Source organism: Miniopterus schreibersii (assembly GCF_964146895.1).
Source record: "Miniopterus schreibersii genome assembly, chromosome: 1".
Classification (NCBI taxonomy): Eukaryota; Metazoa; Chordata; class Mammalia; order Chiroptera; family Miniopteridae; genus Miniopterus; species Miniopterus schreibersii.
This window is the reverse complement of record NC_138101.1, coordinates 27,743,296-27,768,490: the sequence shown is the minus strand read 5'-3', so window position 1 is coordinate 27,768,490 and position 25,195 is coordinate 27,743,296. Positions and strand designations below refer to the sequence as shown.

The following is a 25,195-nucleotide window of genomic DNA, read 5'->3' as shown; positions in this document are numbered from 1 at the left end:
AAAACAAGGATGAGCCAGATGCCCCAAATAATAAATTCCAATCATCCAAATTTCTATTTCACGTCAGCAAGACATTAGCAAGCAGCTCGACCATTTATCATACACCATAAAATCCCTGGGTCTTGACTAAGATGGGGGAAGGGAGGCAGGCAAACACAATGGAGGTTTGCTCACTCAGGTACTACATAAACATACTGGCAGGAAGATTCATGTCAATTGAATGATCACCCTGATGCAAAATCAATTAGTTATGTAGTAACAGTATCTACCATTATTTCACAGGATAAATAAAAATCTGTAACTCAATCACTTGCTGTTTGACATTTATGATAATTACCAAAATCATAACTGCTCACCCCAAAGCCCAAAGTTTAACTAAATGGAGTTTAAAGGTTTTGATTTCCATGCTTAGGAATCAGGAAAATATTATTTTTCTAACAATTTATTTCGTTGATTTGTTTTTCTTGTACCTGAAAACACTGGCATTAAAATCAGCTCACAATAAATGCTGGGGCGCTGGAGATTCTCTCCAAGTAAGGAGGTGTACTCACCCACCCTCTCTGGGAGGTAACAGTCTATTAGTCTTCTTACCTTGGACTTGTTGGATGTGAAATCTCCTAGCAGAATACCCCTAACTAGTAACCGAGTGAAAGACAACATTTCATAAAGAAACCAGAAAAAAAGTAGTACATAAACCTGAAACGGGCAGATGAAGCTCATCCACTTATATCTGCAACTAGGGTCCTAATTTCTCATTCTCTGCTTTCTAACAAATTCTCCTTTCGGAACTACAAATGGGGAGTTTCTATGTGAAGGGACAGAGGACCCGGGGCCATAAGCCGTAACCTGACACACAGCCAAAGCCAGCCTCCACGTGACAGCTCAGCTCCCGTGGAAATTTGCAGAAGCCCGCTCCTACAGAGGGAGAGTTCCCGGCTACCGCGCTTGCAGGGGAGTCTAAATGCTCGCCACACTAAGGGATGACGCCGTGACCACCGCAGCAGCCCACGCAGCCATGCGCGTCTCCCGCTGAAATGCAGCACTACCTCACCGACTCGGACGGTGAAGTGCTCTTCAGTACACGGAGACTTCTGGCCTTGACACTGAATTTAAAAGCGAAGGATTTAAACACAGCAAAGGTAAGGCCTCACTCAACAGCAAACACAGTGGATGAAGATACGGAAAGATGTGCACTAGGTCTGTCCTTTGGTCCCGGTCATACAACCTAACGACCGTTCACCAACAGACCAGGTCAGGTAGCTCCGCATCACCCTTCTCTGTTAACAGGCCACACAACTTATGTCTAGTGGGGGGCTCCCCGATCCCACAGTTCAATGCCAACAGGGAGGGCCTCCTTCCCACAGCATTCTCTGCCTGTCTGGACCATGCAGAGCACCCTGCTCAGGGCCACAGCCTTAGTCCTGGAGGGGAGGACAAGAGAAAGGTACTCTAGAGACTGTCCACCTTTTGCCAACCAAGCCTCACTGGTTCGCTGCATTTCAAAGGCTTCTACTTCTGTGATACACTGTGCAAGAAATGGAAAACTTCCTCTTACCCGTGACAGAGGCATGGCAGACGGCGCCAGCACAACATTCTATGAAGCAATCCACATGAAAAATGAGTCAGCTGCTGAAAACACACGTGGCACCGCAGGGCTGGGCCAAAGTTGAACAACAGCCCACGTAGCACCGGGCTGACGGCACTGGCACTTGGGAAAAGCTTTCCCTTGGAAAAGTTTGTAATCATTCACTAAACCTGAAATCACTGGTCTTGCCATGATACATACTGTGCCTTTTTCCCACATCATCAACACCTATGTCCCCATCACAATGGACATACACCAAGGTGACAAAAAGAAAAAAAAGATACAAAAGACCTGGACAAGACTCTGCAACAATATAATCATCTGACAAACTGATGATCATGAAGGACTTCGATGTATGTGTTTGGTTGGCAGTGATGCCCAGACAGGGAGGAAAGGCATCAGACTCACAGGACCGGAAGCTGAACAGCACTCACTCACTCCTGCTCTGCAAGGGTGCCAGCCGGCAGCTCGCAATCACTAACACCATCTTCTGCCTAGCAAATAAGAGAGAGATATTATGGATGCACTCAAGATCTGAACAGTGGCATCTCACCGGTAACCAACATTGCCTGTGGGTAGATTTGAGGCTACATGCAAATGTCCGTAACTGGAAACACTCAGAATTCCTGGGAACAACAGTCGAGAGACCCCACAACAAAAAGCTACTGGATATCAAAATGGAGACACGCCCATGGGTTCTCTGACAGCAATGATCCTAACAGCATTCTCTGCCAGGGAGTTCCCAATTAAAAGTAAAATGAATCTCCCAGGATGCTATGAAGCAGGGCGTTTAAAAAATGATGATCACCATAACTAATTCAGAGAGTACAGCAAAGCCATCCAGAAGCTCCTCGCAAGAAATCACAGTAGACAACTGCTCCCAGGTCCATCTAAAAGCAGAAAGAACCTTGAGACAGGCTCTCAAGAGTCAATCAGCACCCCCAGCAGGCCCATCAGGTTCAAAGAGGAAATGAAACTCTTCTCTGTGCTCACCTCTTGACTCAAGATGTGTTGGTATGTATTTCATAAATTTTAATTTACATCAGATCAGGCCTCTCAGTGGTGCAGCTATAAAACCAAAGGATCCTACTCTGAATATTCTAAGAAGTTATGTTTTGTATATGGAATAAATGCACTCCTCCAGCTAAAGACTAGTAACAGCTAATGTACAGAATATTGACATTTTATTAAGGTCTGATTTGAAGTTCTAATATGAAAAAAAAATTACTGCCTTTGTTTATGTAACACTGTTCCAGTATAAGTCTTCCTACGATACGTGAAAATTAAGCATTTTTTTCCTTAAATGGCACAAATGGCTTAAGAAACAATAATTGAAACAAATAGGTAACTATATATAAGCAAATATAAATGGTATCATAAAAATGAAATCTTTAACTATCTAGTTATCCAGATATGCTATTCAGAGGCCCCCAAGTACTACAGGTGACCCATTTCCAATTTTCACAAAGCTTTGATAGCTTAGGACTTGTATGTGAAAGGTGAACATTTAATTATTAAAATTATAAAGAAAAAAATCTTCAAAAGGAAAAAAAATATTCCTAAAATTTTCAAGAACTAGTTGGACTCAAAAAAAAACCATGATTCACCAACATAAACGGTGACAACCAAGTCAGAAACTGGCATGTGAAATCAAAAGGACTAAAATGAAGACCTATGACATACATCACAGAATTCCATCTGAAACCACAGGGATTACAAAAAATAGAGAAAATGCAGTCCCTTCTTTAACACAGCTACCTAAGTCAACAAACACAAGGTAAAAACAGAGAGCTCTAACTCGAATCTTAAGTAATGTGACTCAGTTTACTGAAAATTTAGTCAATCAGTTATTTGAATGGGAGCTGAGTTTTTTCCTTTTAATATACATTGAAAAAAACCACACAGCCAGGCTGGGAGTGGCTCAGTGGTTGAGCATCAGCCTAGGATCCAGGCGATTGGGGTTCGATTCCCAGTCAGGGTACATGCCCGGGTTGCAGCCTCGATCACCAGTCGTGGGTGTGCAGGGGGCAGCCGATCAATGACTCTCTCATCATTGATGTTTCTCTCTCTCCCTCTCCTTTCCTCTCTCTGAAATCAATAAAGATATATTTAAAAAGAAAAAAACCACACAAGTCATAAAACCCAAGAGTATCGTCCCACTGGGAAAAATGAATCTAAAGAATTATGCTCTTAGAACTTACCCAGAGTTATTTACAGATCACAATGTTTGCAAGGTAATTCATTAAGCTTAACTATTGACATTTCCTTAACAAAAGAAAAAAATCTGCCAAAGGGCACAGTCTTTCCTCATCGTTTTATTTGGTACAGATTCTCTTACTAAGCATTACTCTTGGAAAATAACGAGGTTTGCAGACACCTAAGCAATATGAGTAATAATTCAACAACCATTTCTAATTCTCTGGTTAAATTTTAGTGAGAATTTAATCTGAGTCAGAAATTGTTCCAAGTACCTTATACTTAAATTCATTTAATACACTAACCCTTTTAGGATAGGCATTATTATTATCCCCAATTAATAAATAAGAAAACTGAGGCAAAGGGGGTTAAAATGATAGTTATTAAGTGGTAGAGCTGGGACTTGAACTGGGAAGTCTGATTCCAAACCTTCATTGTGTACCATCTCACTTCCCTGAGAAGTAATGAGGAAGAGAGATTTAAATATAAACTCACATACAGTCCAATTAGCTCTACAAGTAACTGGAGAGCAAATCTGTGTCTGCAATAACCAGAGTAATTTTTTTAATTGAGGTATAACTGACATACAATATTATATTAGTTTCAGGTGTAAAACAGAGTGATTCAACATTAACATACATTATGAACAAAGAGTAATCTTAAAGATAAAACTGACAAGGTTTTCAGGATAACGGACCTGAGATCCGATGACTACATATTCTTCCTACTCGTGTCCTCACCTAACCTACCTTCTCTTTTCTTTGTAGTTTATAATGAAAATATGAGAAAATGTAGAGAGGTGCATGTGTGTGTGTGTGTGTGTGTGTGGTGTATTTCAGGAGTTGTGTGGAGAGGGAAACAAATACATTAACAAGCATAGTAGTTAAGAAGAAACTGACTTGTTAGGACATGAATGAAAATGGTCATGACAGGCTGAGGTTAGTCTGGTAGATCCTCTGATGAACACAAGACCCAGTAAATTTTCCCTAGCAAATTCTATGAATAACATCCATAATAATTTCTAGTTTAAATAGAAGTGACTGAGCTATTGTTTTACCTAGAAAGAGGAAGCCTTAACTTTAACAAGTGTGAACTCTTTCATCTTCCAACACCTCCTCAGAGACGGCAAATAGAAGCACTGGTACCTAGTGCTGGAGAAGTGAGTGCATCAAGGGATGGCCTGGCTTTGCCTCCAGAAAGCCCTGCTTACACCTTCTTAAAGCTTTATTTCAAGGAGTGCGAAAGCAAAGACCCCTCCCCACCGAGAAAGCTCCCAGAGTCCTGCTCACTGCCATTCCTTCTTCCTCACCTTGCAGGCCGCCTTTCTCTCCATCTAGCAGCTTCTCCTACCTTCGCTGACCCATCTCAATCCATCTCCATCACTCTAGGAAGGGGCTCCTCTCGACTCCCCTCTGCCCTCCAAGCCCACACACTTCTCCCTCCCAGTCCATCTCATTACTCTCTCCTTCCTGCATCGAGGCTGGACCACACCATTAGAACAGAATCCAAGAGCAGCATCACCATGAATTCACGGTGTCTGCTCTTGGCCAGGCCAAGATGCTGCTGCTACCAGGGCCTCTCTCAGCCCAGCATTTATCCTTCTCAAAATCCAGTGTCAACTCCCCCATGACTTTCAGCATAGTGCCTGGCCTCTGACTCAGAGAATGGAGAAAAATCAAACTTAACTGATGGTCAACAACTATTCCCAGATCAACAAAAAATTACTGTACTTAGTCTTTTATCTCATTCTCTCTGTCCAATCTTAATCTCTCCAGGTCCTTTCAAAAAGAGGAATCAAGGAAAAAAAAAATGGCTCTTTTATTTAAAGGAATTAATATAACAATTTTTGTTTATATAGTAAGTAAAATTTACATAGGGGAGAAAACCCTACATATAAACATACTGAGATAAAATTCTACTTGAATGAGAGAACTGGCCATTTCAGCCCTTGAATTTATATCCCACCATCTTCCTCTAACAAGATCCCATAGGATGCTGACAGCTGTAAGTCAGGGAAGGTGGGGTGCCCCTGTGGAGAGGACACTGGCCTGCACCTTAGGGGCAGAGCTCGGACGTGTTAGCCCCTTCTCTCTGGCTGTTTATCCATCTGCATAGTGACAAGACTGGACCAGATGGCTTCTTATGGTTTCTGTCAGCTGCAAAGTTTCGTAAGTCTATGATACCCGTAACACTACAAATAAGTTCAAGTCAAAGTAAAATTAGGAGAAAAATAATATAACTTGATAGCCAAGTACTGTTTTTAATTGGCTACAAAGTGTGACGGTGAAGAAAAATATGATTACTCCCTTAGAATTATAATCTGGGTGCAGAGATGTCAAAGGGGTCATTTGATCACTTCCTGGTATTGTACTATAGTTTCTTTCCTAGCATATTAAAGCATAATATTTAACATATGCCATTATTACTTTGAATATTTAGGATAGTATAACTACCGAAAAGTTTAATTCCATTACAAGTTTGATTTTCAAAGGTCTGCTATGTTAATTATAAGTTACTACCTCTAGGACTCATTTTTCTAGTAGAAAAGAAATTGGAAAGATAAAAAGCTGAGTTCTGCTTCTACTCAAGGTGGAGTTAGAAAAACTAGATTTCCCCTTTTCACTTCAAACAGCCAGAAAACTGGACGGAATATATGAAATGATGGCTTTCACACACTGGACAACAGGAAGCATAGCACCATGACCCCTGAGAAAGAGGAAGCCTAAGGTGAGCCCTACAGTGATACCAGCTTACTGTGTGGAGGTGGTTTCCAGGCCACACAGCACAGGAAGGGGGAACCCAAACTGAGCCCAGTGGCCTTGCTGAGTTGGAAAAGACAGAGTTCGAGGAGGTGAAGATAACTACAATCTGCAGGTCAAAATACCAGCAAGGTGGGAGCTGCACAGAGAAAAATCTGGAGCTCTACAGTGTGTCCCCAATCTGTGACTGAGGACTTATCTGTGCATATGTGGAGGAAACTGCTCGAGCCCAGAGAAAGACCACTGCAAAAGAGTAAGCAGGAATCCCCAGAGTTCACACAGGGCTGGGATCAGTTCGGATTCCCACCAGCCAGAGTGGAAAGATCTCATAAATGCTCAAGGGCTTAGGGTAGTAGAACCCTCAGAAGAGTACTGCTTTCCGAGTGGGGCTAAAGGCTGAAGGCTGCTCAGGACCAGCCCTTTCAAAGGATCAAATTAATTCTATGTAACTTATGTACCAGAAAAAAATTTAAATCCAACACTATTTAAAGGCATACAAGAAGACCCAGTAACCAACAACATAAAATTTATTATATCCAGCATCCAATTAAAAAAAAACAAGAACTACTAGTAACGCAAAGAAGCTATAAAATATTACTCATGGTCAAGATAAAAATTAACCAACAAAAAGAGACCCAGAAATGGCAGGGATGATGGAATGTGAAGACAACACTGTTAATACACTTGCTAGAAATATGTTCTGAATGTTCCAGAAGGTGGAAGAAAATATTATGATGGAGAGAGAAATGGAACAAAAAACAAAGAAAGACCCAAATGGAACTTCTACAGATGAAAAATAACAGTATCTGAAATGAAAAATATACTATACTGGCTAGGATTAACAGCAGATTAGACACTGCAGAAGAGCAGATTAATATTAGAAGACATAGTAATAAACACTACCAAGGAAACAGAAAGGGGGGAAAAACTGAAAAAAACTAAACATGGCATCAGGGGCCCGTGGGACAAGCATCTAACAGATATAACTGAACTCCCAGAAGAAGAATAGGGGAAGAACAGAAAAAAATACTGAAAGAAACAACAGTTGAAAAATTTCCCCATTTAATACAAACTATAAGCCCACAGATCCAAGAAACTCAACAAACCCTAACCAGAAAAAACATAAAATTATGCCTGCCCTGGACGGTTTTGCCCAGTGATTAGAGCATCAGGCCACGGACTGAAGGGTCCTGGGTTCAATTCTGCCCAAGGGCACGTACCTCGGTTGCAGCTCGATCCCCTATGTGGGAGGCAAGCAAGCAATGTGTCTCTCTCACATCGATGTTTCTCTCTCCAAAAAACAATGGAAAAAATATCCTCGGGTGAGGATCAAAAAAAAAAGAAAATTATGCCAAAGTCCCTTGTAATCAACTTGGGAAAAGTAGTGAAGAGAATAAAAGCAGCCAGAAAACAAGGCATTACGTTCAGAGGAATAATGAACATCAGACTTATCAGAAGTTACCAAAGACAGAAGGCAACAAAGAGGTCTCATTAAAGTGCTGAAAGAATATTTGACCAACCTAGAATCTTTTATCCAGAGAAGTACCTTTCTAAATTGAAGGCAGAACAAAAGCTTAGAGAATTCATCATCATCAGATCTGTACTATGACAAATGTTAAAAGAAAATTTGGGGGACAGAAGGCAAATGATAGCAGAAAGAAATCTATAACTATACAAAAGAAATGGAGAGCACAGAAATGACATATATTTGGGTAAATATAAAAGACATTTTTACCAAAATAAAAAAATACATATGCTATGGTCTAATGTTTGTGTCCCTCCAAAATTCATGTCAATATCCTAACCTCTCAGGTGCGGGCATTAGGAGGCGGGGCCTTGGGGAGGTAATTGGGTTCCGCCCTCACGAATGTGGGTTAGTGCTCTAATGAAAAAGATCCCAGACAGATCCCTGCTCCCTTTCGACACTGTGAGGTCACAGCTAGCGGCCTTTCAGCAGATATCTGATCTGTCTAATCTGTCGGTGCCTTAATCTTGGACTTCCCAGCCTCCAGAACTGTGAGAAATAAATTTTTGTTGTTTATAAACTGCTCAGTCTCTGAAATAACAGCCTGAAATAACTAATATGAGATTTCCAGCTTACGTATAAAAATGTATGACAACAGCAGCAAAAAGTACAGGAGGGCAAAATGAAAGCATCCTGCTATAAAGGTTCTTGCGTTATAATGAAGTGGTATATTCTTATTTGAAGAAAACGTGTGAAAATTTAGATACTGTAAAGCCTACAGCAACCATAAGAAAAATAAAACAGAGAGAGATATAGTTAACAAGGCAATAGTGGAAATAAAATGAAATCATAAAAAAAAATTCAATCTAAAAGAAGTCATGAAGAGGAAAAAAGGAACAAAAACCAGATGGGACAAATGAGAGGGGAGGGGGGATATAGCAAGATAGAAGTTGTAAAGTTAACCATACCAATAATTATAGTAAATGTAAATGTAAAGGGTTCAAGCATCCCAAGACAGATAATGTCAGACAGACCTAACTATATGTTATCTATAAGAAACCCACACTAAATATAAAGACACAAACAGGTTAAAAATAAAAGGATGGAAAAGACATATCTTGCAGGCTTTAATCAAAAGAAAGCTGGAGTGGCCAGACACTTCTGAACAAGTACTATTACCAGAGATATAGACTTTCATAATGCTAAAGGGTCAATTCTTTAAGAAGACATAACAATACAAAGCGTATCTCAACCTTATATCTGAGCATCAAAATACAGGAAACAAAAATAATGGTAGAAGTGACAGGAGAAATATTATAGTTGGAGAGTTCAACATCCCTCTCAGTGATTGATAGAACGGCTGGGCAGAAATCGGTAAGGGTATAGAAGACTGAGCAACACTATCCACCAGCCTGACCTAACTGACATTTATGGAACTCTCCACCGAGCAGCAGCACAGTGCTCCTTCTTTCTGGGACACATAAAGCATCCACTGCAGCAGACCATATTCTGGGCTATAAATCAAGCCTCCATGCACTTAAGGGGACTTAAATTATACAGGGTATGTTTTCTGACCACGACAGGATTAACCAAGGTATCTATAATAAAAAGATCACTAGGAAAACCTAAAAACTTAGAAAAGAACACAAACAACACACTAATAAATAACCAATGAGCTTAAAAAAAAAATCACAAGGGAAACTGCAAAATATTTTTAACTGAATGTAAATAAAAATACAATATCTCCTAAACAAAACAAAAAAAGGATGTGATAACAAATTTATCTTACAGCATAATTTAGCTGAACAGTGGCTGTTAGTTATCATTGTGTAAGACAGCTTAATTCACTGATATTTACTGATCCTCCCTTAAAAGCAAAGAACTCTGCTGGCTGCTACTGAGGATACCTAGAAAAAAAACATGTAGTCCCTTAATCTGGCAGATAAAATTAAGGCCTTTACCTAAACTCCAAAGCCAAGCTAGAGGAGATAGGAGCACTCTGTAAGTGAAGACACAGACCCCTCCAGGACAAGCAGGAGCAGGCCAGGCTGTGACAGTGGAAGCGTGTGGCTTGGGCTTAGAAGCCTAACAATGCAGAGAGCTGTGTGAGTACAACCAGGGCTCTAGCCAGAGGTCCAGCATGACAAAGACAGAAAGGCCAAAAAGGCAGGTGGCAGGTTCAATGAACAGCTAATTCAACTTCATTAGACAGGCATGCACCACAGGCCCCATATAAAGAGAGGAAGCTTAGGACTTGATTGTAAGGGCCTGGAGTGACTTGCAGACTAGACTTGGAGCCAGAACCTGGGTGAGTCCTGGGTCTATTGTTGATTAACAATGGGACCATGGTCCAATTTCTCCATTCTCTGAGGCCCACTTTCCTCCTCTGAAGTAGACTGACAGCATCCTGTCACTCGGAGTTGCTGTGGAAGCAACTGCACCACACACAGGGTGAAGCACTACATGACACAAGGCAGGGGGAAGGTACCGAAGGCTCCTGTGAGCTGGAGGGTGGCCGAGAGACCCTGGGGCTGAAGGAAAATGAACTGACACCCTACTGCCGTGAATGCTGGATGAGAAGAATGTGGAAATAAGGCAGTGCAGGCAAGAAGCAACAAGGGCCTCAACTAGTGAGGCTGGGGGAGAAGCACCAAGGAGAGGCGAACAAGGGAGCCATCAGGAGACTGACGGGGGATGGGATGGGAGGCCAGGGAGGAGTAAAGTGGAACCTGGGTCTAAAGCAGCGGACGCGTGAGAAAATTTGACCCCCAAACAGGGAAGCTAGAAAATAAGCCTTATTTTCTAGGTATAATGCTTCCAAACAAATTTTCACCCATACAATAAGAAACAGCTGACTATGGAAGGAAAATAAAATCTCATGTAAAAAAAAAAATTAATCCTAGAAACTATGCATCTATTCTAAAAGCATCTAGCAAACAACTCCTATATGTAATTATACAAGTGCCATTTAGTAAAACACTATAAATGAATTTTACCATCTAATTTCTAACACATATGAATTTTCATGCATGTTGTCATTTTATTTGAAGGTTGCAATAATGCAAAAATTCACAAATGAGGACACCACAGAAAACTACTAATGTAATATAGTATATGCACCAGAATTTATCAACAAAAAAAATCTTTGGTGCCACACTGGCAGAGCCAAACAGGTAAAATGTGAAAAAATCAGCATGGTGGTACGGGGGGAAAAAATCATTTGTCACTGAGTTTTCTGCTTTAATAAAAAATTCATTATAAAACGCAATCAATCAAGAAAGCCTGAATCTACTAAACACACAAACGTAACAGAAAACACCATTCTTGAATAAAGTGTAATTGTATGAGCTGTGGATTGTGTATGAATGAACACAATGCCAACTAGTGCCCCAGAATTCTACCTATGCTTATTAGGCTGAAAAATAAGACCTATCTCACTCCAACAGAACCACTGTCACATACTTGGACCTGGTTCACTATGTAACAATATGATCACTTTTCAAAATGATTAGAAATCATGTATGAATAATGTTCATTGAAATTAGGTTAGGCCTGAAATTCTTAAAAAAAAAGAGTCAAATGATTTCCAAATACAATATAGCACTCAAAGTAAAAATAGATTAGATATAACTAGCTTATTCCAATAAATTCAATGGGTGAAGGCTTGTTGTTTCGCGAGGTGCTTTTCCAAGCTTATCTAAGAGATACTTAGAACAGTGTCTATTACATGCCCATTCACAAATTATGTCTAAGACAATCGCAAGAACTATTAAAGGTCTTCCATTACAGCTTTCTGCTAACAGACTCTGTTTTTTGTGCAGAATCAGTTAGTTTAGAAAGCATACATGTAGAAAGAAATTCTAACTAGCGTCCTGGGGGTAAGTTACTTAACTTCTTTGCTGTCATATGTAAAAACAAACCTCACAAGGCAATCAAAAGGGGGAGGGAGGAGGGAAACATCTGGATAGGCTCCAGAGAACTCACCCGTGCAAAGTCAAACGCATATCTGTAAATAAGTTTAAAGTTTGTAGAATCATTTAATAATGATCTTAAGTAATCCAAAGTATTTCTGAGTTTTTCTGTTGTATCACATCTAGAAAAACAGAATAAAGGCAAATTATAACCTGAGTTTTTTTTCTTAATTGGGGCAGTAATATAAAACACAATACCAAAAGACAGAATAAAAACTCTGGAGTTGTAACACATCCATGATGACCTATTTTTCCTACACTTTTTATTTAAAAAAATTTCAAATGTACAGAAGTTGAAGAGTAAATAAGCACCCATATATCCATCACCTCGGTTCACAATAAACATTGTTACACTTGTGCTCTCTCACATACACGCACTTTTTTTCTGTACCATTTGAAAGCAAGTTGCCAACTAATGACATCCCTAACACTTAAATACCATCATCACTCTTAATTTTCTACCAATGCAAACTTTCTTAGCTAATATACAACTCACATTGTCAATTTCCCAACTGTTCCCCCAATTTTCCTTAAAGCTGCTGCTTTTTTTTCAATCCAGGATCCAATCAAGGTTCGTGCACTGCTTTTAGTTGTCATATCTCCTTAGTCTACGAAGGGTGTCCCACCTTTTTTCTTTCTTGACAATGTCATTTTTAAAGAGATCAGGCTAGTTGTTTTGAAGAATTTCAACTTGTCAGATAACTTCTCTGTGGTTATATTTAGGTTAAACAAGTATGATAAGAACACTACACACGATGTCCTTCTCAGTGCACTCCACGAGGAGGCTCACACAAGTCTGCCCCATCACTGGTGGTACTGAGCCGATTGATTTCGATAAGGTGGTGTCCACTAGATTCCCCATGTAAAGGTACCATCCCCTCTGGAATAGTACATAATCTGGGGGATGAGATCCTGAGACTCTGAATCCTGTTCCTCAACAACCTTCCTCGATTCTGCCATCCACTCACTGATTATACCTGCCTGAATTGATTTTACATTTGAAGATGCAAAATGGTGATTTTTCCAACTCTATCATGCTTCTACACTTACTGGCTGGAATTCTTCTATAAAGAAAAGCTCTACTCACCACTTTTCTTATTTTGGGAGTTAAGAACTTTTGTTTTTTATTTGGTGTTATAAGCTACTACTGTCTTTATTCTTTTCGATGTACAAACTGTCCTGATTTGGGCCATGGCCCCTTCAAGCTAGCTCCTGTGTCCTTCTGACATGCCTTCAAGCACGTCCTCACTTTCTGGCACAAGATATTCCAGCTCACTTTGTACTTTCCCTGCCTTAGACTTGAAATCAGCTATTTCTCTAAAGAGCCCTGGTGATGATAACCTATTTTTACAGGAAAGTGACACACTGTTTATTTTTCCTAAGGAAGTAGACTAATTGGTTATTTTTACATACTAATTTTGTTTGTAATATCTAGCCCTTAAAAATGAGAACCAAGAGTTCCCATTTTCACCGGCAATATTCAAGCTTTTCAAATGCTGATGCATTTTTGTGTGTTTCTCTATAGAGCTTTTATACCTACTACTAAGTATAGATCACACATATTACAAGTATTACCAATGTTAATATTATACATACTTTATAAACTAAAATATGGTTCATAATAGAACACACCGATCTATTTTTAGGAAATCTGTGGAAGCTAAATACAAAAAAGTCCCCATGATCTATTAAGATAAAATATCTAAAAGCGAAAAATTAGAGTAAATGTTTCATTTGTGAGTCTATAACAACTCAGAATGTCCTTTATTTCTTCCTAATGTTTGAAAAATTTTTTTAAAAAGATAAAAATCAGATATTTTAGAAGTCAGAAACAGCTTCTTTAAGGGACTAACATGTAAACTGGGAACTGAAAGATAAGAAGAAACTTGATGTTTTTGGAGGGGATGGGTTTCCAGATAAAAGGAACAGCATGTGCAAAGGCCTTGTGGTAGAAGAGAGCACAGAGAGACCAAAGATGAAAACCACTGTGACTAGACTAGGTAGAGCAAAAGCGGACGTGGTACAAGATGAAGCTGAAAGGGAGATGGGATCAGGCCATAAGGAGTTTCTGTGGCCCACAGTGTTTTATTCTTTAATTGAATCCTAGAGCCAATGGAAACCACCTTCTACCATGGAAAGACCAAGATCAGGCTTGCATCTTGAAAAGCTCATTCTGGATCTCTGTGGAGAAGGGTGGGGAGGGAGGAAAAAAGAGACACTGAGAGCCTACTCAGAGATCCAGAGCCAGAACCCAGCTGAGGGCCAATGGAGAATAAAAGGACAGGATACACAAGAAAGCAGTAAGTGGGAGCACAGCTCACTTTGCATTGGGCACTCTACAGTATGGTTTTATTTATTAGCATAAATATAAATAAATAACAGTAATAATATGGGGAGTGTCAAAGAGGAGGGAGTGCTAACTGCAAAACATACAAGGTTGAGGTCCCTGCTCCTCAGTGGAAACGAAAGTTAAGGACCAAAGCCACAGGAAACTGGCCAGATTTTGGCTGGTGATTTAGTTTAGCCCTGCTCAATGAGAAGAAGAGCAGTTGTTTGTTTCAACAGATTCAAAGACAGGAAGCACTCATTTAGATAAGGCTACATAGTTAAAAGGAAATAAAGAAGCTTAGAGTCTTTGGGTAGAGCTGCAAGGCAAAATGTCAAGTTCTGAAGCATGCTGGGGAGTGGGAGTGAGTCCAGCCACCCTGGCAAAAGATGTCCCTATATTTGAAAGACCAGAGATCTTGTCTGGAGTGTAAAGTATAAAATGCCCAAAGTAACATTTCAATTTTATGCATCTATTAAGGATAGTTACATGGGTTAGATATGATATTGTCAATAAAGAATTTAATCTCCTTTAAAAGGGGCTTTAGACAGAAGACCCTCTGGACCAACCCCCAATCGGGAAGCAGTCCATTGAGTCGCCAGGTCTGAACCATAGATTGCCATCTAGTGGCCACTCAACAAGCTCATTCACAAAGGTGTCCGTTCTTACAAAAGGCCTGTGAACAAACAGGGGTGGGAAGTGTAAGCAACCAGCCTGAGATTTTTCAGGAAGCAGCCACATCTTCAATCAGTTTCCCCCTGCTGTTGCGTGCACCACATATAAGAAAACTCGCAGAAGCTGTAGGGTGATAGTGCCACACAGCTACGGAACATCATTTGTCAAAACAAGATATACACATATAGTGGGACCATTTCTTGAGTTTTGCTGCCACAAAACACATTTGTAATCAACAGAAATCAGGACAATAACCCTCAAAAGTTATAAAATCAAAGGTAGTTCTCCCCCATTACCCAGAAAAGGCCTTCACTCCTTCACGCAGTCAGCCAAAAAGGTATTTTCCCAGCCCACTATCAGTTCTGTGCAAAGTTAGCTACAACTCTAACACACTTCATTTTGTTTTTAGCTTAAACATCCCTACAAAGCAGCGATTTTCAACCTTTTTCATCTCACAGCACACATAAACCAATTACTTAAATTCTGAAGTACATAAAAAACTATATTTTTTGCCAATCTGACAAAAAAAATAGTTATAATTTTGATTCATTCACACTGGACAGCTATTGTTGTGTTGGCTGTTGTCATTTTTAAATTTGACAATCTAAGGGAAAAGAGGTCAGTGCCCCTAACTGAATAGTCAGGTATTGCATGTTTTAAAAATTCTTGCAGCACACGGGTTGAAAATTGCCGCTATAAAGCTTATTTAATTCATCAGTGGTAGCCTTAAAACTACATGTTGGAACAAGGCAATAAATAGTTAAAACAAGAGCTGTGCCTTCTCTGACTGAGGATGACCTAGGGAGCACGAGGAAAGACATTCCCTACCAGCTGCTGTCACTTATTCCAGCCTGGAGAGGCCACATTCACAAGGCTCATTTCCGAGTGCCCAAATGTCTGCTGCATTTCATTGCTTCACCCTCCTGGTTTTACAAATGCTACCAGAGACGCCCAGGAGGTGGCCAAACTGATTAAAAACTGCATATTTCACTCCTCAGGTGGTGAGGCCTTCAAAGCACATGGGAAAGGCCTGGCATCATGTAATATTCTTTTGTAAAGGCAAATATAAGAGTACAATTGAGAACTATACAAAAATATTATATTCTCTTAAGACAAATGAAAATGTGCCTGAAGAAGTGGTGACGGTGCCTCCTCTGAAGCCTTGAAACAAAATCTTCATGTGGCCATACAGTCACATTACAAGGACACTTCACAAAGAGCAGTCATCACATACTCTATTCGGAAAGCAACAAAGAAAGGCAGCGAGGAAAACAATGAAAGAGTTAAAGGCTTAAAATCATAAGTTGTTTGCCAACATGACAACACAATTTTAGAGATTTCAAAGACTTAACCCTAAAATTCTGGAGTATTCTGAGAGGAAAGTGTGTTTGTAAAAAGGTGATTTGGCTTTTACTTAAAACTCACTTGCCATAAGACAATAGTTGTTAGAGGAAGAATGTGACTTCAGAATCAGAAGTCTTGGGTTTCCTCCCATCTCTGCCGCTTACTTTCACAAATCACGAATCCTGAGCCTCAGTTTCCTTACTTATAAAATGCACAAGGATCAAGCTTGATCTGTCCAAGTAGCCGTGAGGCCCAAATGGGAAAACAGCGATAAGGCTCCATAAGCCACTAACGCCCAATGCCAATAAAGCATTCCTATCAGTAACAATGGACAAGGATACTAAAAGTAGACAAATCCCAAAATTACTCCATGAAAACCACTTCAACTCCAGTTTTAATCTAATAAAAACTGAAATCTTATTTCAAGTTAAAGTGAAAAAAAGAGGTCATTTCAAGCACTCTAGATCAAAGCTATGTATCTTCCATTACCATCTAAAATGTTTAGTCACCCACCTCAACTGTGTCCTTCAATGCACAGTACAGAATAACAATTTGTTTTCTTGAATGAAACTCTTAGCAAACGCACACATACATACACAAACACACCAAACACAAGCACAAAGTGAACACATAAAACCACTGATTTTTTTTAGGTAACACAAACAGAATCTTTATTATTACTATTTTTTAATCACTAGAGTAATGAGGTCCCGATTTTACCCTAAACTAAAACAGAATATATAAAATAGAAGATATCAAACATTTTCACTTATAAGTTATACTTCACTCAACTTTTTCTCATTAACTGTAAACCAGAGTCTAGAAAGCCTTTGCTTTTCAAGCTCTAACCCTGTGCAGTCTAATACCGTAGCCACTAGACACATGTGGCTACTGAGCACCTGAAATGAAGCTAATGCAAACTGAGATGTATCATATAAATAAAATATATTAAAATTAATTTTACCTGTTTCTCTTTACACTTTCTTAGTGTGGCTATTGGAAAATTTTAAATTACATATGTGGCTCATATATATGAGAAAAGGCTGGTCTATTTCTATTGGGCAGAGCTGCTCTAGAAGAATACTAAAATAAATAATATACACTCACATAAAAATCTTAATTGCTAAAATTCAACCATAAAGCCCTCCTCATCATATAAAAACGGCACATGGTCTTCACCCCCATGGCTCCAGTGGAAGTCTACCCAGATCACCTGGCTTTCCTCCAGGCACTCAAGCCAGGCTCCCTGAGGTCCCAGGGAGCAGGCAGCCAGCTTGGGAGTAGCGACCCCCTAGGACAGTCCCAGGACTTACTGTAGAGAAGTCATTCCTTTTAACCATTCCTGTAGAGTAAAATAACCCATATTTTGTGCATCCAATTTCCAAGCTAGGACAAGCATAACTACCTGTTTAAAAAAAAACAAGAAAGCCCAGTCAAATCAGAACAACATATCTCAGCAATTAAATACATTAACATCTCACCAAATGCTTCTGTTCACGGTAGTTTGATCACTGAAATATGAACAGAATAACTTCAAAAAAGTTCTAGTTGCCAAACATCTAGAAGTTTGATCATTCAGTGTGCTGACAAGGGTTTGGAGAAACATGAACTCTTATAATGCATGCTGGTGAAAATGTAGAGATTAACCTCCTCAGAGGGCAATTTATTTTTATTTATTTATTTGTTTGTTTATTTTAAATATATCTTTATTGATTTCAGAGAAAGGAAGGGAGAGGGAGAGAGAGAGAGAAAAACAACAATGAGAGCGTTGTCATTGATCGGCTGCCTACTGCACGCCCTCGACTGGGGATCAGGCCTGCAACCCGGGCATGTGCCCTGACCGGGAATCGAACCACGATCTCCCGGATCCTGGGTCGATGCTCAACTGCTGAGCCAGGCCCAGCTGGGCCCCAGAGGGTAATTTAGCAGCATCAAAATTAAAGCCAGTTGTTGACTCAGCAATTCCACCTACGGAAAGTTACCTTATAGATATACCTGCACATGTATGCTAACATGTATGTTCAGCAATGCTTACCACAGTACTATCTGTAGAAGCAAAAGACTGAAAACCCACATTTCTAAATAAGGGACTAGTAATTAAATACTTCTTTGCTAAATACATTCCACAGGAAGGAATACGATGTCCCCACAAGACAAATAAGTAGAGCTATCAGTACAAATAGGGAACGACCTCCCAGATTTATTAAGTGAAAAGAACAAGGTGCAAAACAGAGTATTAAAAATTAAAAAGGTGGGTGGTGGGATGTACACTGGGGTTGTACCACAAATGATGTTTGTAAATTCAACTGTATAGACTGAGGCGAATTATATAAAAGTAGCCCAATACTCCACGTAAACAGCACTGTGCCTGTACTGAACACCAGAGTAGCAGCAGGGCCAATCACTTCTCAGTGGAGTGCCACACAAAAACACCACAACGGCTGTGCTGCGATGGTACAATTAAGTGTACTTTTTCTGTTTAAAATCTCCTTTCATCAAATATGAATTAAATCAGTACATATCAATTTTTAAAGTCACCAGGTGTTTTAGATTTCAAAAATCTAGATTACTAGGTAGATTATGAGGACTGATTAGTACGCCAATGTTTCTATCTTATTTTGCACATCACAAAATGATTGTTAAGTAGGTTACAGAATGGAACTTAAGAGACCAATGGGCTACTTAGAAGAATTTTCCCAAAAGTAGTAGTTGTATGTTCTTCAAAGTATTCACACATTAGAGGATTTTCTCATCTCTTGAACATTTTCTAATTCAAACTTGGTATGTTCTCAATACATATAATCAATCATCCACTAGGAAAGATTAAAAATCCCACATAAGCCCAGCCAGTGTGGCTCAGCTGTGGAGCATAAACCTATGATACAGGAGACTTCGGTTCGATTCCCAGTCAGGGCACATGCCCTGGGTTCTGGCTCCGTCCCCAGTAGGGGGTGTGCAGGAGGCAGCCAATTAATGACTCTCATCATTGATGTTTCTGTCTCTCCCTCTCCCTTCCTCTTTCTGAAATCAATAAGGACATATTTAAAAAAAATTCCACATAAACATGTTAAAAAAACGGTGAAGGCACAAGAACACAGACACTGTACATGAAATGTGTCTAAACTGCCAAAGTGAATGTTCACAATGGGTATTAATTACACAAAACAGACCTTTTTCTTATGACAGCTAGTAAGAAAGCTAACTACTTAAATAAAGGATCTTGCTGTTACTTTAGTAAATGAAAGTAGACTTAAACTTTACAACCTGCTTAAATGTCATAAGCTATAAATAACAGGCAAGGTGAGAGTTTAAAATACTTTAAAGTGCTTACTCATTGATGAAAATAGCCTTTTAAAAACTATTTTGCTGCTCGTTTTCAAATATTAACATTTCTGAAATTATGATGTATCCCCCATTAACAGGCACAGCAGAATTTATTTAGCATCAATTTTTTCTTTCTTAGTGATGACACAACTTACATAACTTCTATTAGTGGCATCTTAGAACTGAAGTACAGTTATAAATACTTTAAAATAATATTCTAAATTCGGTCTTTTAGTCTTCAATGGGCGTGATTCAACATCTCAAGACTAATTCTACAGAAAGAAAGAGCTAAAGGACTCATAACTGCCTAGAAAGGAGTAATAATAGGAGCTCTCTTTTATTGAGTACTGGTATTTGGGGATGAGGAACTTTGAAGAGCTGGGAACCCCCCTTTTCAGTTAGAATCAACACCAGCACTGCCTCACACCCTGACGGGCCGTTCCACCCGAGCGTAAATGCTCGCACAGTCCTCCCACACCTGCAGCCTGCCCGGGCCCCCTGGCCTCCGAGCCCCCTCACCCTGCTGCCCATCCTTGAGCAGCCGGGACTGCTGGCCTCTGGCAGAATCCCGGGAGCCTCTCTCAAGCCCGTTCACTCACTCAGAAAACACCCTGCCAGCCTCGGTCCAGCTCCCATCAGGACATGGCCTTCTTAAAGTCAGTGAATGTTCTTTTCTGTGTCTACAAGTAGTCTATGGACCAGAGCAGGAAAAATACTATTGACCCAGTTGTCCCCAAACCTTTACGCCAAGCTGAATAATTTATCTAGATACCTGAACTAGATCACATTAAAGTTTAAAATACAAGACAAAAACCCAAGTAATAAGTTAAAAGACATTCCAAAGGCTCTTTATAAATTTTAAAATGTTATTAGGGGAAAGTAGGGGAGAACAGAGGCATAGAAATGGTAGGGACCCAAAAAAAGTTTTAATGAAAAAGTGTGAAGTCTCAATTCCTAGTTTTCTTTAAGAGCATGGCACATATGCATGGGCACCAGATATCCTGATAAGAGCCTGAATGAAGAGGATGATCCTGAGATCGCTTCCAGATCATAAGTTAATTTAGGATCCAAGGCATATTTGTTAAACTGAAGGCTAATGTAATATTAAACTGCACAGTTAATGATCCAGGGCATTTGCATGAGCATAATTTTTCATTTTAGTATAAGAGAAATGTGGGAACAGGAAAAAATATTCAACAATAACATGCTGATAATTAGGCAAATATAATTAAGCATATAAAATAACTTCTAATTAAAAATTTTAAGGGAAATACTTAGGGCCCTTACACTGAAAAGCAATCACTTTCTGAGCTAAATGCAAACGGAAGTAAAAGAGCCATGAAAAATTCTTGATAATTACAACCTACTCAAAACCCTTTTTCAAAGTCCTGGATAAACTCTACATTAGGCTAAAACAGCTACAAAAGGAGACAAAGGGACACATACTGCGCCTCGGCCCCCAAGTTGATCTGTCACTGTTGATACACATGCCCACACCACTTTTAAAAAATCTAGTTTAACTACCTTATTAGTGTACCTTTTAGATACAGGAACTAAAACACGAGAAAAAATGTACACCATACCACTTACAACAAAAATTTCACTTACAAATCAAATTAGAATTGAACCTAAGTTGTTAGATTGCCTCATAAAAACTAACACACCATTACTTTCTTATTGTTGCTTTATTTGTCAAGGGACAAAAGACTTAAGAAAAATAATTAACTGATTCACCCGAATTAATAACTTAGACTCACGTTTTCTGGTTCAACACCAATGTCTTCACAAAATTTCTCCATGCCTTCAGGACCTACAACATCATCAGTACCTGCGGTGAAATGCAATCTTATATAAATTAAACCTAACCATGTACTCTATTACATTGTGGTAGTATTATATTGTCAAATACTTATTATCCAAGTAAACTAAAATCAAATAACACTTAAGGCTAGAACTCCCTTCTGAAGAAAGAAATCACCAAGTATAAACTGAAAAATATTCTAGCATTTCAATTATATCTTTAAAGGATTCGACTCTGCAAAATGAGTTAAGTCAGTTTATTGCATGTCCCTCAACCTATGGACATATGACAGCCATAATTTATGTCTAAAGATAAGGGTACCTGCAAAGTCACTAATACCCCCTACTTGCCAAATGTAATAGACAGAGTCCATCTTTATGTTATTGGCCCTCAAAGAAGGTTTGCTGATGTATACTGTGCAGGAATGTTAGTTATCATGGTCTTCCTTTTCTCCACATTTTATGCAATGCCACTGTCTTATTAATTGCATACACTTGCCCTGTGTGTTTTAAAAGAGCCACGTTTTCAACAGTATGATTTGCAATGGTATCATTGCAAATGTAACTATTTTATCCTAAAAATATTAAAATATAGTTTGTCAATTTACATTATTTAAAAGCCACCCATAATCCTGCTATCTAAAACAACTTTTTCATCTCATTATCTTTCTCATACACTTATTTAGATCTATCTGTAATCACACTGTTCACTGGGATTATGGTTATATTTATACTGAAGTTATCGATTCCCCTATAGAACTGAGCAAACTCATTCTAACAAATATGCCACTGGCTAACATAAAGTGGGTTAGAAGTGAGGTTTGAGGAAGATGTTTTAAAAAAAGCCATTATATCTAAAATAAGCTATGGAATGCCCTGGTGACAAGATACTGGAGATACATTTGGAAGACAGACATACTGACAGTAATCTAGAAAAAAGTAGTCCTCCCACGTTCCCTCCCATTTTAAGCAGGGGCCCCTAATTATATTTAACCTTTTCACGATGGGCCAAGATCCTCCTGGTCAAGTTTCCATAATTATACCATGCTGTGTCATGGAGGCAAACGGGCCCCACCGTCAACTTTGGTAGCTTTTAACATCTCTTCCTTTGCTGACAGTTCATTTGGTCACTTAGCACCTACTTCTGGTCCCTAATCTCATATTGGTAAACCAAAAAACCATTCTGCTATAAAACTTAATCAAAATAGAGACTAAGGGCCTACAATCAGGACTTGTAGAACTTCTATGACCTACAAATGTGAGCTTTAGGGTAACTCTAAAATCAACGTTGGCACTTGTGTATTTGGCTTAATTTCTTAATTTTATATATACTCCCAGAAAGTGGAAGTTCAAAATTAGATAAATTATTTATGTAAAACAGGGATTCTAGTTTCACAAGGAGGTCTAAATAACCACCTCCCACCTTTCCCCACCCCATCCTTTCTAAAGTCACAGAGAACTGAAGTACTAAAGTACGAAAGGGAGTAAATCACACAGAACAGTAGAAAGAGTCTTCAATGGAGTGGGTTTCATTTATTAAATTTCTGAGAATCAGTTACTGAGTTGATAGGGATTTTAAAAAGTGGTTAGTTCACATCATAGACCGTGCAAAGGACAGCTAGGGTTAACTGGCCAGGCAGACGCTGGAGAGCTGGGCTCAGACTGCAGAAGCCATGGATAGCAGACAGCAAGGAAAGGAGTGGAACGGAAAATTCTGGAAAGAACTGAAGGTCCATCCATGTGAAACAACTGCACACCAAGGCCTCTGCTGCCCCACCACCCTCTCCAAATTAAAGTACGGAGTCAGCCCACACCAGCAGCTCTCTCCTAGGGAAAGCGAACACCATGGGTGGTAAAGCCTTCCTCATTCCAGGGGGCTCACCCTACAGTACAACCTGTAAGTCATCTTTGAAAAATACTGACCTACAGTTTTTATTCATGTGGTTGGGGGGTATTAAAAGTGAAACAGATGCCACTTGGGACTTTTAATTATTCCCATTTTCAAACCATTTTCCCTGATAAGATACAGAAGAAGGAAAAGGGAGGAGGCAGGTATAAAAACAGAGCTAGCCACACCCCCAGAAACTTCTTTTGGGAATGGACTACCAGGAACCACACAGCAGGCATCTCAGGGAACCTAAAGAATGTGGCTTAAGCTTTATCCCAAATGTCATCTTTCTGAGCCAAAGAAAAGCAAACAAGAAGGGAAATTGTAGCCTGCTCTCTTTTTAAAGAAAACAGAAGTGTGGCTTATACTATGGAAAAATTTATGCTTACTTGTAAAGGAAGACACAAAAAAATAAAAATAGCTATGCTATGGTGGTGGGATTAAGTGTTCCTTTTATGTTTAAAATTTTCTTCTTATAATACATTTCATAACAATAAATGTGAGCCAAGAAGAAAGCAAAAGGTCTTCATAATCAAAGTGATACAAATATGAGCAAACTCTTCCTTCATTTCAGCATCCATGTACCAAATACCTGGAAAAGTGCCAAACACTTTTACTAGGAAGACAAATGTCTTCAAGAGATTTGTGTTCTTATGACACAGATGTGAAAATATATAAATACTATGTAAGTGTTTGTACTAGTGTCCATGCCCCCTACAAACAAAATCCAGCTCAACTTGTTCAAATAATGAAGGAGAGACAATTCCCTAGGAAGACATTGGGGTAGCTCACAAAAATCCAATGAACTAGAAAGCAGGATCAGGATTGCATCCTTTCAAGTCCACACCAGAAGAGAAAGATTCTTCTCCTAGCTTCCTGATAATCCTAGGAAGTTTAATCTGATTGGTCTGGCCTGGATTCCCTGTCAGTCCCTGGAATAATCTCTGTGCCCAAAACAGGCAAGGCTCTTACCAAAAAAAGGGGTGGAGTGTGGGGAGGGGAGGGCGGAATGGCAAGATCAGGCCATGGGAGGAACCCTCACTTTGATACCCAGTAAAATAGTATCAGAACTAGTTATGAACAATGTCCTAGAGAAGTACAAAGGCAATTAAGCTAATTAGGGGGCTTTAAAGTGATATAGCATCTTGAGAGATGGAAAAATGGAGAAAAGCACTCCAGACAAAGGGATGGCACGGAACTAGTTTCTTTTTTCCTGTAGGTAGCAAGGATTTTAAGTGATATGAAGCGGGACTTGGGTAGGTAGATAATAGGAACGTTGTTTTGAAGGATGCTGTGATAGGTTGATAGAAAATAAGTTAGGGAAGAGGAAAAGTTAAAGAACCTACAGCTCAAACTTGTCTGAAAATTTTTTTCTCTTTTACAGTATACACAACCACAAAAACCACCAAACCCTAGATTTCAGTATTACACTAGCCAACCAATTATAATAAGTTGCAAAAATGGAACTGAATTTAACACATTTAAATGACAAAACAAACATTTTCTGCCAAATGATCTTTCAAGATAGACACTTAATATAAGAAATTCTGTTGCATTACGTAAAGGTTCAAAACAGCAAAGCTTATTTTAACTACAATGTGTAAACCAAATAATCACCTATTACCAGCATTTGAATAGGTTTCCTAGCAATCCAAAGTATTTCTTCCAAGAGCATTTCATCTTTTCAGTTCGGTTCTAGTGTTCTGAATTCTTTGGCTTAGCTGCTGGCTATAAATAGGACATTTGGTGATTTGTTTCAACGATGTTCTCTCCCTCAAACAGGGACACACACATACACACACACACAACCCAAATTCAAAAAGTACACATTTCTTAATTTCCTAATCTCCTCTAAGGTAGTC

General features: G+C 39.3%; 1 protein-coding gene across 1 annotated transcript in view; it reads right to left on the bottom strand.

Moving 5' to 3' along the window:
* The window catches only part of DCUN1D4 (defective in cullin neddylation 1 domain containing 4), a gene marked incomplete at its 5' end in the record, with an annotated part of 64,004 nt that overhangs the window by 5,612 nt on the left and 33,197 nt on the right, over positions 1-25,195 (bottom strand). The window contains 3 exon segments of the mRNA XM_081142463.1: positions 11,990-12,098; positions 17,635-17,726; positions 21,403-21,473. Of these exon segments, the coding sequence (XP_080998589.1) occupies positions 11,990-12,098; positions 17,635-17,726; positions 21,403-21,473 (272 nt within the window).